This window comes from Sinocyclocheilus anshuiensis, unplaced genomic scaffold (genome assembly GCF_001515605.1).
Source record: "Sinocyclocheilus anshuiensis isolate Anshui unplaced genomic scaffold, SAMN03320099.WGS_v1.1 scaffold697, whole genome shotgun sequence".
NCBI lineage: Eukaryota > Metazoa > Chordata > Actinopteri > Cypriniformes > Cyprinidae > Sinocyclocheilus > Sinocyclocheilus anshuiensis.
Genome location: NW_015538036.1, coordinates 515,320 through 529,786, shown reverse-complemented (window position 1 = coordinate 529,786; position 14,467 = coordinate 515,320). Strand labels below are relative to the sequence as shown.

The following is a 14,467-nucleotide window of genomic DNA, read 5'->3' as shown; positions in this document are numbered from 1 at the left end:
AGGTCATACTACAGCTGCAATAAATGGGAAATAATCCCCTGAGGAATTGTGGGTGCTTTTCACAGTTTTAGCAGGTCCTTTGCTTGCTCTTTGGTCCATAACATAACAAAAGCAGTGCACCTTGAGAAGCGGCAGGTTACTAAGATGTTCCAAAGAATTGACAGTTAGTAATTCATAGCACAAGGTGCCTCCAACTAAATCTACTGTTGTGCCTTGGGAGATGAAAGAAAATGTACTGAAGGCAGCTGAAGGCATTTAGACTTTCGAGAATTGAGCACAAATGACTTTTTCCCAGAAAATGCAAATATTATTTTCCAGAAATTTCTAATGAATTAAAGAAAGTGGTATGAGAGGCCGTATGTTTGGATCACAGCTCTAAAGAGGAGAAAACTGAAGAAAATTGAAGCTAGGCATCGGTTGGAATGACATGGCAAGGCTTACTGAGATCTGTCTTGGATATGCCATCCTCTGCCCAAACATTTGTCAGCAGTAAAATGACAACATGCCATCTGAATGTGCGCTGTGGTTTGTCCCACAACCAAACAAGGAAAGCCAGGAACACATGTAAATTAAAAATGATTTGCAGACTACTAATTGCCAAATGAAAACTTAATTACACTGTAATTAGTTCCCCAATGTAATATAACTTTCATGCCTTTGGCATGAAATAATTGTTGAGAAAGATTTGTAGGATCTTGTGGTCTTTAATTCCTTCCAAAGATGAAAGGAAAACTTTGTGAATAATAAATCTAACTTAGACATACACATCACATCCAAGTTTATTACAACAAAAATGTCCCATCAGTGAACTGTATGAAATTAAACATTTAAATAAAATCTAGTTTTTGGCCATATCTTGTGCCATAAGCACAATCAACATCCACAAAAAATAAACTTTCAAGTGTGCTGTGCATCGCTAAAATCGTCGGTTTGGGGAATGGTGCACTATTGATTCTGAATTTAAGCAGTCATTTATTCTGACTGATTCGTAAATCTTTGAAAGCAAGTCATGTAATCACACATTTTTATTTTCTCTCTTGAAAGAAAGCAAAAGAATGTGATACGTGTTTTAAATTTAGAAAAGTGCTCCCAAATTCTCTTGGTACTTTATTCTCCCTATTAAAACTAAAATAGTTCATGCCACTCCAAAAATTAAGGCCTGAAAGCCTCGGGCATAGAACCAGGCATGCTTAATGCTGACCTATTTGTCTGGTAAATAGACTAAAGTAAAATTATTTTTCTTTTTTCCTCTCCTTCGGAAGAGCATTCATCACATTGAACTTGCACTTCTTCATATTGCGCTAACCTGCTGTAATTTGACTCAATCTAATATCGAATCTAATTTTGTGGTATCATCACAGAGAGGCTCAAAATCACTTTCTAGAACATTCTCGTTCCTCTTTAAGAAGAATCGCTTTATGTATCCCCAAATTGTAAGTCGCTTTGGATAAAAGCGTCTGCAAAATGACTAAATGTAAATGTAAATGTAATAAAGCAGCATTGGCACTGGAAGATTTCCAGGGACACAAGACACACACCTGGCTCAAAACCGTGGCCCAGATGCAACAGAGCCCTGAGCAGGATGACAAGAATCTCTGATTAAAATTCCTCATTTTCCCCCCACTCGCTCATCAAGTGTGTTGAGAGAGCGAGGTCAGAGTAGGAATAATTGTCGGATTCCTTCTTCGTCCTTCATCAAGGTGCCATAATGAAGGCTGAAGGATCCAGGCCAAAGATCTGCTCTCTCGTAGCCCAATATGGGCTGTAAACCAATACTCTTCCAAAGAGAGAGACAGCGTGGGGTGTATGGGGGATGGGAGGAGGGGTGAGGGTTGTTTCCTTGGTGACCAAGCCCTTTTAACTTTCGATGCTCTTTGGCAGAGCAGGGCAGTGAAAACGGTTTCTGTGAAAGCAACAGCTGTTGTTTCCTCTGTTTCTGTTAGGCTCCAGAGTACAAGAGTATTCTCTTAGTCAAGTCGATAGGGCTGTAAGATAACAGGGAAAGAAAAAAAAGAAGTTGAAAGAACACACTTCTGTTTCACTGATTTACAAATTAGGGCTGTGAAGATATCAGAGTTTTACTGGACGCTTCTCATGGCCAAAATTATTCACAATAACATTATTGCAATATCAGGCAGAGAGGAGGAAGAGAGTAAATGTGTAACCATCATTGTACAAAACGTACACACTGTTGATCTTTTTTTATGGAATTCAAAAAAACTCCTACGCTGATGAGCTAACTTTTCTAGGGTGTCTCTTTTTCGTCTGCCATCTTTCGTCTGCCAGTAGTAGCTACACACTGCGTCGTCATCTTTTTCTGTTTTACAACAATTGGCAACCAGCATTAAGGTCCAAATACCACCACCCACATATGTTCAAGTGTCAACCAAAATAGGAGGAAGCAATACACAGTTAGGTTTCATATTTTATTAATTATTCCCATCAAAATGAAAACACATTACTTAAGTATATCAGTACATTCCAATGATTCACTTACTCACCTCCAACCACAGAAATGTGTTAACAAATGACTTGGTTTGTAGCTGGGAGGCAAATAAAAAACAGATCTAGGCTCAGTTCACACATCAACAGGAACATAGTGTTGCACTAAACATGGCATAATACTGATAAACAGGATTTAGTTTGTCATCGTTACTCCAGGCTTGTTTTGAAAATGCAGGATGAAGTCACCGACAATTTCCAAAACTTTTTTGGGACACAAACAAAAAGGTTGCAGTTAGCACGTTGCCTGGGAAAGAGCCAACTGGAGCAGGTTTATCAAGGAAAGTGATTATGAAAGAAAAATGGGGACTAGAGCCCAAACATTTTCTTTCCCAATCAGTCCTGTCCTGAGGGGATGTAGTGAGAGAGCACAAATAGGCTGTTATTTTGGCTCCTGCCTTGACAGGAGGGAGAAAGGGAGGGTGAAAAAACAGTGAAGGGGTCCATATATGTGTCCATGAGGAAGGATGGAGGGAATATTTGACCCTCTCTGCTGCAGTTGTTGCCCATTGGAAGCAGGTCGGATTCAAGGCAGCTGGCCCCAGAGCTATAGGTATCACTCTTCTCATATCAGCTTTGGGTTGCTGGTGATTTTCATTACCCACGTCAGCCAAAGCTCTTATGTCTTCCTTTTTTTCCAGCTACTTGATCTTTAACTTCCTGCTTCTCTTTCTGTCCACTATAAGAACCTTAATGTAGCCTTACTGTACAGAAGAACCCTTGTGCAGTGTGATCCAGAGAATGGTCAATCTGACATTTAACTGTTGTTCAGAAAACCTTAAATCTATTGATTACATAAATAGCTAATTTATTGCTTAAATAAATAGCTAACTCATTAAATAAACAGGTAATAAAATAATCAGATTATAGATAATCTATCAGATTATAGATAGATAGATAGATAGATAGATAGATAGACAGACAGATAGATAGATCGATCGATCGATAGATAGATACTTATTAAATAAAGGAATAAATAGATAGACAGACAGACAGACAGACTTTTTTAAGTAGGAGTATCATCCATTTTTCTAATTTAATATATCTTACACAAAATTACAATGTAAATAAAGTTCAAGAAGCTTGAGAGTGATGTGTGCAACCCTGATGTATGTCAATAATTGTAACCAGGTCAACATACAAGAAAGAGACAAAAAAATATATATATATTTTTTATAAATATTTTATTTTATTGTTTTGTTTGTTGTTGTTTTTGCTGTTGTTGTTCATTGCTTTTTGTGGATTTAAAATCATGGACTTCTATGGAAATGTTAGGCTTAGGTTTGAAATCTATTACTGGGTTTTGTGTTAAAATAATAATTTCAAACTCAATTCCAAATGAATTCATTATATCGAGAGCCTATTTGTGCTTGCTATACAAAGCCACTTAAATCTGCACACCATTTTAACATATTTATAACCCCTCTGTGCACTCTCTCTCACGTAAACACTCTCTCAGATTGTACCAAGTCACTAACCCAAAACATGGGTACTCTGGCATGGCCTTTGCCATGAAAAGAGACAACATAATAGGGAAATGAATGTGTGAAGGATGAATTCTTTCAGGGAAACAACTGGGTGCAATTTGGCCCATGGCCCTGGGGGTCGACTTAATAGAGTGAAACCCCCAGCCCCCATTCAGTTTCTGAGAGACTATTAACTCTGAACAACTCCCTTGCTAGGGCTTCATTATTTATTCTGTTCAAGCTTTTCTTTACTCCTTCCCTCTCCCTGTTTGTGTTCTCCATTTTATTGTCTTTGATTGATATTGCACTTAGTTAATCACTTGATGTTGTTCTGTTTTGTAATTCATGGTGACCGCTGCTGAGTGCGCTCTTGCTTTTATGTAGGCTGTTTGAGACGTCTGGCAATAAAGCATAATCGGTTGCTTTAAAACAAAGTTTGTAGGTTTCCTGCAAGTTAACGCAGCAAGTAGGGAGCTTAAGAACTGTTTCTCAATGAAACACAAATACTCAATTGAAACTGACTGCTACCATATTCAAAACCACAGCTCTGGGTTAGACTTCCAGCGTACACTGTAAAGAATGATTTTTCCAAGTTGTAAATAAAACAATTATTGGAGTACGTTTTATCTATGTTTTACTTCATAATTTCATGTTTAATTCAATGTGTTACTTGTTGTTTTTTTTTATAATGTTTGGAAAACTTCTTAACAATTTCTAAGTGAAAATTGTTTCTACAATTTTTTATTATAATTTTTTTTTTTTAATGGCAGGAACACATTTAGTTCACACCAAATTCAGCTTAAGTCATAAATTCGCACATGCCAAAACTAAACTGACCAAAAAATAAATAAATAAACAAATTTGATACCAAGAAACATGCTCTAAGAAGATTATATGTTCAGAGGAATTGGCATTTATTTTAGGAATGTGAGAATTAATAGGTTAACATGTATATCAAAGGTGTTATCCAGAGTTATAGGTAAGTTTGTCTGTAATCTAACAGCAGGGTAAACTGTCTGGATTGAAAAGTACAGATGAGTGATGGAATGTTCCAGAAACCCTCAGGTGTGATTCACATTTACATTATGTGATGCATGTGATGGGATGTATATTTTGAAAATTCAATTTTAAAAGTAATTTTAAAAGCAGTATACATAGTACATACACACAGTGACTCCAAAAGGTATATGTGGAAACTTTTGGACATGTAAGTCACACTTTAAACAAACAAACAAATATCACACCACATGGTAATTGTATCTGCAAACAAATGATGTCAATACATTTTTTCAGAAATGCATTCTGAACTGTTTTTTCCCATTGATTTTACCAGCTCTTATACATTAACATCAACTATTAACAAATAGTTATAAATCATATACAAATAGTTAAAAAATACTATATAAATAGTTATAATATTCAAAATTCTGCTACAAAATACTAATAACACTGAAACAACTGGAAAGTTAGGGTGAGGTAATAACACAATAATAAAATAAAGAAAAAAGAAATTTGTTCTTATTCAATCTTCATTCACACATCCAAATTAATTGAAACAATCTAAACATTTAAACGCAGAACTGCCATCTCATTCACTGTGCAGTCGAGCCTTTCATTCATTAAACAGCGCTGCTGCTTGTTTACTTTCATCTCCTTAGGGGTTAAATCTCTAAAAGCATATACCAACACATACGGTTGTCTGCTCTCTTGAGGCAGAGGGATGATCAATAGGAAACTGCCATTGATGACTTGTTTTTTTAAATTAGGCCTATAAATCCTTCTGGTCACTTCCTTCAATAGGAGTAGAGCTGGGATGAAGACTGAGCTGCTCTTCAGGGTCAGTGGAGCCATTGAAGTTAAAAAGGCCCTCCACAGCAGGCTGCTCCTTGCAGCTGCCCTGTGACCGTGGAAATTAAGTTATGCCCCGTGTCAGCAAGTTTTCTTCTTCTTTCAGACACCCTTTCTACCTCAATCGATCCCTTCGGTGCTCATTTTTTAAACTTTCTCCTATTCATATTTATGAGAGAGTCTGTAGACGCAAGGAGAGACTCTGAAGTGGAGTCTTAGCTGGAGTATTCACTGTTGGTAAATAGACATAATGGCAACGACAGGACAGAATGAGGTATTGTGTGGTTGTAAGTGAGAAGGCCCAGTGCGCTTGGTCAATGTTAAGTCAATGGCCTCTCATTGAAAAACACAAACACACACACACACACGCTGCTTCTTTACCAACAGGTCTGCAGGGCTCAAGTGGAAAACCTCCTCTTTTCCTCAGTTTCCTATCCCCTCTTTATTCGCTCAGCCTCTGTGTCCTTCCTCCTTCGACATGCGCTTGTGTTTTGCTTGTCTGTGGGATAGTTTATTTGTCCTGTGGTCGGATGAAGAAGCTGGATGATGACTCCTGCTTCTGCGGGTGCAATCGTGTGCCTGAAACAAGCTGCTTGCTGCCAACAATTCAGAGCAGGCCATGTTATGCCTGATCATTTGAATACTGGGTCAGACACACAGGCCTTGTACAGAGCGTTAGCAAAGGCTAAATCCAACAGAAAGATAAGCTGTCATATTCAAACACCCTTTTTGAGTTGTTTAATGAATCACTTAACAAAATAATTCAGTTTTATTTATCTGAATGCCACGATGACAGAGGAATCCGCAAGAGAATGTGGCTCATGTGCCAGTTTTCTGCTTTTAAAATGTTGTTTCTCATACACAAAGATTATAATTCTTTACAGATTTAGTGCTGTTTCTCATTCCCTGGAACCATTACCCAGCATTCCTTTCTCTCTACCCAGTTTAGGGGGTTCTCCTCCTGCGTCTGCACGCTTCCCTCCCCTGTGCTGCTGTCAGATGGATTTTATGGCTGTTGGTACAAAAAATGGGCTGTGGGCTGCTCTAGTAAAAAACACCTCTCCCTCCATCACCTCATTATCCTCCTGAGTGAAAACAAGCAGCCAAACGTCTCCTTAATTTGTCATTATTCCCTTAAGAGTGATCGAAGTTCCTCTGTTCCACTAGAGCCAACTGTTACAGCATGTATGAATTACTTCATTATTCTCATTTACTTGTATAGCTGTTCAATAAACTTCATGGTAAGAATGAACAGTAATAAATTATAAAAACAACTAGCTTCTTAAGAGCTCAGCCGTAACATATGGACATTGAATCTGGTCAGTTTAACAGCTCACACAGATGTCATGTGAATTAATAGAAATGACTTGCAAGCTTGTATTATTAAATTGCTGACGTACCGTCAGTTAAAATAAACACAATGTTATCATGCTACATCATAGTTCATCAATGAGCTTTAAAGCGATATTTCACCCCAAAATTTTAACACAATTTATTCATCCTCGTGTTCCAAAACTGTATTCATTTCTTTTTTCTCTTGAACAAAAAAGAAGATAGCCAAGGTAGCCACTGACTACCATGGTTTTTTTTTCTTTCTCCATACTACGGAAGTCAATGGCTACCAGCAACTGTTTGGTTACCAATATTCTTCAAAATATCTTCTTTTGTGTTCAACAGAAGAAAGAAATTCATCCAGGTTTGGAACAACATAAGGGTGAGTAAATGTTGTCATTTTGGGGTGAACTCTCTCTTTACATACTGGTGACCAACAAAGGCAGAGGTTCACGTTTTTTGTCAGCCTTACATTGGAGTATTTACCGGACCCCCTGAGATTTAAAGAAATTAAAATTTCAATAATATAACACCACATTAGCATGTTCAAGGTTCCCCAATGTCAAATAATAGTCAGTTTTATTTGTTTTATTACCTATATGTCATAATTCATTTGTGTTTTTTTTTAAACAATTTATTTCAATTTTATATTTTAAGATTTAATTACTAACTTTTCATAAATTTTTGTTTGCAAACTAAAGTTTGGGAAACTCTGAACTATGGCAATGCCATTTCAAAATGTCTTTGGTTATTGCCATGGAGGAAGAACAAACATGCTTCACTTTCACCAATACTCATGTCATTGTTTACAACCACGCTAACAAAAATGGTAGGAGTTGTTTCTAGTGTTCCAACAATATAAGAACAGGACATTAAGCTTGCTCTATTGCACTAAATACAGGGTGCAGATTTATGGAGATGCTCTTAGCGAATTCTCAGGTAAGTGATCTCTTTGTGACCGGCTTAATCCTGAGCTTTCGCACCCAGGGAAAAGCGGCAGACCCCTCGAGAGAGCCAGGACATAGGTCTTTTTACTCATTTCAAAGAGCCGTGAACTCCACAAAGGTCTTCCATGATGAAATCAAAGTGGCAGCTTGAAGAAAAAAAACCCTGATTTGTCTCTAAAGACCAAAGAACAAAGAAAATAGAAGTTTCTTCAAGTCAGAAAAGGAAACAGTGTGGGAGGAAAAAGGAAATAATAGTCAAAAATCCATATATAACAACTAATAAACAAACAAGATGTTTAAACACCAGAGACCAGCTCACACCTTCCGTCATATCATTTAGAAAACAACTGTTACTTAGGAATAAGACTACAGGGGGCATCAGCCAGCAACTTCACTATTAAATACCTTGTGCTAACTTTAAAGGATTAGTCTAAATCCTATGCAATGAACTTTCCATTTCAATGCTCAGCCCAGGCTCAGCCATACCAACTGTCTACATGTCTCATCACTTATCACATAATTTCTCAGGAGTTTGACAACAAGAATTCTTCAGTTGAACCTATGCTTGAGCACTACGACAAAAGTATTGAAATTTTATGGGCTAAGGAATAGTTGCAAAACGTTGCTGAAATATAACTCGAAAGCCCTGCTGTGAGGTTTCCTGTCGTTTTCCTGTACCTCTTGGACGTGGAACATTTTTTTTTTTTTGCCAAGAGGTAATTGAAAACACAACAAGTGAAGTGTACAGCCTCAAGACAATTGGTGCATTATCTAAATTAATAATGAAGCAACTATTAAGTGTTTTGAATTTTGTTAAAATAAAACCACTGAACGTGAACACTGAAAAAATGATTAAAAATATAAATAACAATAATGGTCACACTTTATTTTAAGGTCCAATTCTTGCCATTAACAAACCATTAACTACGACTTTTGCCTCAATAAACTCCTAATTTGCTGCTTATTAATAGCTAGTAAGGTAGTTGTTAAGTTTAGGTATTGGGTAAGATTAGGGAAGTAGAATATCGTCATGCAGAATATGTGCTTTATAACAGCCAATACGTTAATAATAGGCATGCTAATAAGCAACTACTTAATAGTAAGAATTGGTCCAAATACTAAAGTGTTACCACAATAATAAACATTTAAAAAAAATGTTTGAAACACTTCATTTCTTGTATTGTCTTTTTCATTTAATAAAATCAGATTTCTCATTTAAACCCTAATCATCAAACATCAAACTGTACACTCAAGGTTAAATATTGAGAATTAAAGGCATTAACTGCAAATGCATTACTTTGAAATACACTTCTATGGCAGTAGTCTCTTTCATCCACAATGCCACTGCAGGAGAGTTACAGCAAAAAAAAAAAATAATCCATCTTTTTTTTGAAGAGGCCACAGTGACATGACTAGTTTAGATGCTCGATTTCAATTTTGCCATCCTATTGGCCATTCTGAGTGCACTCTCATTATTTCATACGGCACATGCTGGGCTCTATTGCATAGACTGAAACTGAGCGCAAGAGGGAAAAAAAATGTGGTCTTCGACTACCCCCCAAAGATGATGAAGTACATAGGCAGCAGTGGGGCCTGCATAGAGTATGTGGACCGGGGGGGCCAGAGGATCTTTCCCACATGCTACCCTGTGGTTCGGCTCTGAAGAGGTGTCAGTGAGCTCTAGAGGAATGAAGTGCCTGGGCATTGTTCTGTTGAATTATTATGTGCTTAACATTACCATGACAAAAGTGCCACTCGACTTCTCCTCCATTCAGCTGGCTGAAGGGCCCTTGTCCCCACTCTAATAAAACATTTTGCAACCATCACCCCCATTTGAAGACCCTGGTGACAAGAGTGGGAGAATACGAGTGGTGGGTTTTAACAGCATAGAGCTGAGAGCCAGAGAGAGGCCTAGCTGTACATGATTAAATGACATGGAGGCAACAATGCATGCATATATGCACCCTCAAGCCCCAGATGAAAACCCGCAAACATGTAATTTTTTTCTTTGAGGAAAGCGTTTACCAACAATCAAGCAAGCCATTACGTCTTACAGAGAACTTGACACAAATTTGTTCATGTATAGCTTGTTCATGTATAAAATGGAAATACGTGCAACAGCAATTTATACAATCTATAAAGAAATATCTATATGTTACAGGAAAAATTACAATTTAAAACGGCTGCAAATTTCTAATGGAAGAAATATTTAACTTAAAATTAGAGTCGTTCTCTACAAGTCGTTCAGCATTTGCAAGACCAACTTGGGTGCTGGTATGATAGATGTACTGTATAACTTATCCCAGATACATATTTTCACTGTTAGCCTCTCTTTATTAAGCCGGTTAAAGCAAGGATCACCAGTCACACTGCAGATAAAATGAATTTGCTTTTTGGAAAAAGAAACATCAAAAATCAGTAACGTTCAAGTTTACTCTTATCCTACACAGTCCACACCCTTCTGACAGTTCATTTCTACTGGCTTTCCATTTTAGCATCTAAAAAGATCAATCCACTCAAATATAGAACTTATAGAACAATATAATCAATTTGCAGTTTGTGTTGTTCTGCTACTGTTTCTCTGTTAGTTTAGAAGAACTAAAGTCCTGCTTTATACTTGCAGTAGTGGCGTGCAGACAAAGGCCTGTAAGCAAACACAGTGATCGCAAAATAAATAAACCTCTGTCTGTCTTGGTCCAGATGCAACACGGACACCCCAGGGAAAAGCCACTCGCGCTTTTGCTAAAGATATCCAAATATCAGAGTTTATGCCTTCAGCATAAACATTCAACACTTCTGTTTGCTAAGTCGTGTGTCAGCGCTTCAAGCTCCTTATGTGTGTGATACTTAATCTGTTCCTGAAAAGCTCTGCTGTGCTAGCTAGCATATTCTAAGTTCAGCATTGGAATCCATGCATGGGGTCAATACAGTGAAACTTCGTAATGACACTATGAAATATAACGAACATAAAAAATTACACGTACTCGTTTTGATTCTTTGTACTTTAGTTTTTATGCCTTCTATAAAAAGAACATCACTGAGGCAGTCATACAGTGGATTTAGACATGTCTACACAGTAAATAGTTCATCTTAGATAACAATTAAAAGATTCTCTGAAAATCTGTACACTGTACAATATCCTAAAAGAAAAATAATTACAACAAACATTTAACTTCCCTTTAAAGCTGGAATCATCACCCTTTGTGTTGACGGTTATTTTATGACAAAAATAAAGTTCTCTCTCTTGAATCTCTAGGACTTTCATAAGATGTATCAAACGTTACTAGCTAATATAGAGATCTACTCCTTATTCATTCCAGCATCCCAAACACTTTTTACAGAAGTTACTTATCCAAAGTCATTTGCAACTTTATAAAAATATTTTATATGTTTAAAAAAATCTAGTTTTACATTGGCAGTGCACAGTTTTATAATTACAACTTTCGCTGTTAAAATGTCTAGGTAACAAAATAAACTTTTTCTATATCTTTAAGGAAATAAATTTGTCTTTTACAAAATAGCACTTGAAATAGGCAAGTTGGTGTTTAAGGCAGTTGACTGACCTCTTAACTTCAGAATCAGAATTTTAGCTTGATAATTAAAACTTTCATTAGACAAGTCATTGTTCACCTGGGCCGAATCTGTAACTGTAAATCTGCATAGTGAATCAAAACACATTTACAATGTGACAATTTCTGGATAAGAACTGCACCTCAGTGTCACACAAAGCTTAACTTGTACTCTTTGGAGAAAAATCATGTCAAGCTGTGTTTACACTTATTCCTTAAAGCTAATTATACTAGTAGTTTTTTTTTTATTTGCTAGCAAGTAATCCAACAATGACCTTTTCTTCAATTCACCGAATTCTTCAGGAATTAGTATTTATTCATTAGTTACTTGTAATTTTGCTATTAGTCACTATCGCTAGCCATGTCAAGTAACTAATCTATTGTCACTTTTATGAAATTGTCTATTTTTTTGCCATTCATTTCTATGGGGAGCTGTGGTTCACAAACTATTCAAACGTATTAGAATCTATTCATGTTTTTCAACTGAATATACACACTAGCCTACTGGTATCCTTTCAGTACGTTTTGTAATTTAATTTAATTTTTATTTAATTTTATGGCTACAAAAGTAGCTACTCTGACTTGTCATTACATTTGATCAGTAAAAGCAACAGTAACTAGTGAGATAAGAAAGTTTGCTAGAAAAAAAGTGGGATAGATACTAGTAACTACTGGGAAAGCCACTAGTAACTTAAAAAAAGAATAGTAGCACCTAATGAACTTCTAATAAAAGTTGAAAATGATAGTCACTATTGGATTGCTTGCTACACATACAAATAAAAACTAGATCGTTTTAAGGAATAAATGTTTAAACAGCATGCCATTAACGAACTTGAAAACAGGAGAAAATTGACCAAATGCACTATTCCCGAACAGCCGTTGGAGCAGATCATTAACTCGACTTCAAAGTGATCAAGGAAGCGGCACTAGAGCCAAAATGGATGCCACCACAGTCAAAACAGAACATGCCACAAAAGCAGAACCTGTGTTCCTCGTGGGCTTTGGTTCTGAGTAATCCTCATCATCGGGCTCATCATCGTCCAACCCACTGGAGCCTTCTTCATCCACGGGGGGAGAGTCAAAGCAAAGCGTTTTCATACTATTTTTGATAAACTCGCAGATAGTCCGCTCTGAGCCATCACAGACGCAAGAATCCAGGAGTTGAGCTTTGGGAAGTTTGCGCATGTACGTGATGACATTGCGGCACGGGTTCGAGCAGCTGGAGCCGCTGAAGAGTTTCCCGCAGTGGAGTAAATAATCGCCCATGGCGCTTCGGCACTGGATGTCCCTCTCGCACTGGCGCCGGGCTTCAGTGCAACCCATGCTGCTGGTTTTGGGCAAGCACGGCTCGATGGCTCGCTTGATTTCCCGGCAGCGGGGGTCCGAGGCGCAGCTGCAGTCCTCCAGCGCCGGGCCGCTCTTGGTCAGGTTGAGTTGCACCAGCGACGAGATGCAGTGACTGGGACACTTCTTCCTCTGGCCGCTCAGGATCGAGTCACAGGCGTGCAAATATTGGTCATAAGCGTAATGACACTCTGGCTCCGACTGGCAGTTCAGTATTGCTTGCCAGCAGATCAACCGACGGCCGTGGTGGTTGGAGGAGGCGATGGAAAAACAACTAAAACACACAAGCACACAAGCGAAAGGCCAAATGAATGTGCGCGCGCCACGAACCAAACCTGCACGAGTTGCCATATCGAAGTCTGTAATAGTTTGGCTGGCGTCAGGTCAGTTTTAAGCATGCATATTTCATATTTCCATTGCATCTAGTGAGGGAAAAAAATCCCCCAGCTCAGATCATGTTTGCAAGGTCCATCCAAAAGAAAAAGTTTGTTCCACAACTGCGGTGAATCTATAAAGACATTTTCCTGTAGCCTAATCCATGTTCTTAAAAAGAAGCCTGGATTACGAGAAGTGCTATTTCCAGCAAACGGGTTGTTCACTCCATCTTCCCGGTTCGTGTCCGTGTGACAGTGCGGTGATTCCTCCTTCCACCTCTTGTCTTTCTTGTGGGCAGAAGTGAGGAGCTCACGAGCTCGTCCTCTCGCGGCTCTCGCTCACATCCGAATGCGCTTGCGAGCTACTAACATCACGCTTCCCCGACTGAACTGATACATTCACGGGCGAGCGCTTGTCGTCCGTCAATAAGTACGCATCGGGACGCGAACAGATAATAACACGGCGTTCAAATGCACACACTGGCCCCTCTCTGACCCGCTAGTTTTGCTTTATCCATTCTACTCCTGCGGAAGTTTTAGGGATTCCTATTGGTCAGACCGTTTGTTGTTGCAAATCTCGACGTCAAGTTAGGGGCGGGAGAATGGGGGTAGGGCATGATGGGTCAGGAATGGTACCTCTCCAAAAGGTTTGGATTACCTCAAAGCAGAACGTGGGTTAGAAAACCCAACTATACCGTCGTTTCTCAGACTTTGTAGAATATATATGAGGTACGTTCTTGGGCAGCATCACAGTTGATTTTATGACTATGAATACTTGATCAGAGACTCAAGAATCGTTTCTGTAACCAGCAATCTTCTTGAACAGGATTGGACTTTTGCAGTGTTAAGTTTCAATTAGGCTAGTGTTTCGGTTTCTCTGTGTTTAGGGCCCCAATATAAAAAAAAAAATAATAATAAATAAATAAAATGTAAAAGCAGTATGCAAATTGTTTAATGACTTTTTCAAGCAATGTATGCTTTTCGTCGTTATTTTAAACAGCTGCTAAATTAAAAATAAAAGAAAATAGGGCCTAAGGGTAATCTGTTCAGTAAGATTTCAGTAAGATTTCTGAATGATTTATTTA

The 14,467-nt window shown here is 38.0% G+C and overlaps 1 protein-coding gene across 1 annotated transcript; it reads right to left on the bottom strand.

The window, feature by feature from the left end:
• Positions 1 to 11,095: 11,095 nt before the first annotated feature.
• On the bottom strand, positions 11,096 to 13,909 carry gas1a (growth arrest-specific 1a). The gene has a single exon (XM_016476512.1). It carries the CDS (start codon positions 13,357 to 13,359, stop codon positions 12,577 to 12,579), a length of 783 nt encoding a protein of 260 aa, XP_016331998.1. The 5' UTR covers positions 13,360 to 13,909; the 3' UTR covers positions 11,096 to 12,576.
• Positions 13,910 to 14,467: the final 558 nt, after the last annotated feature.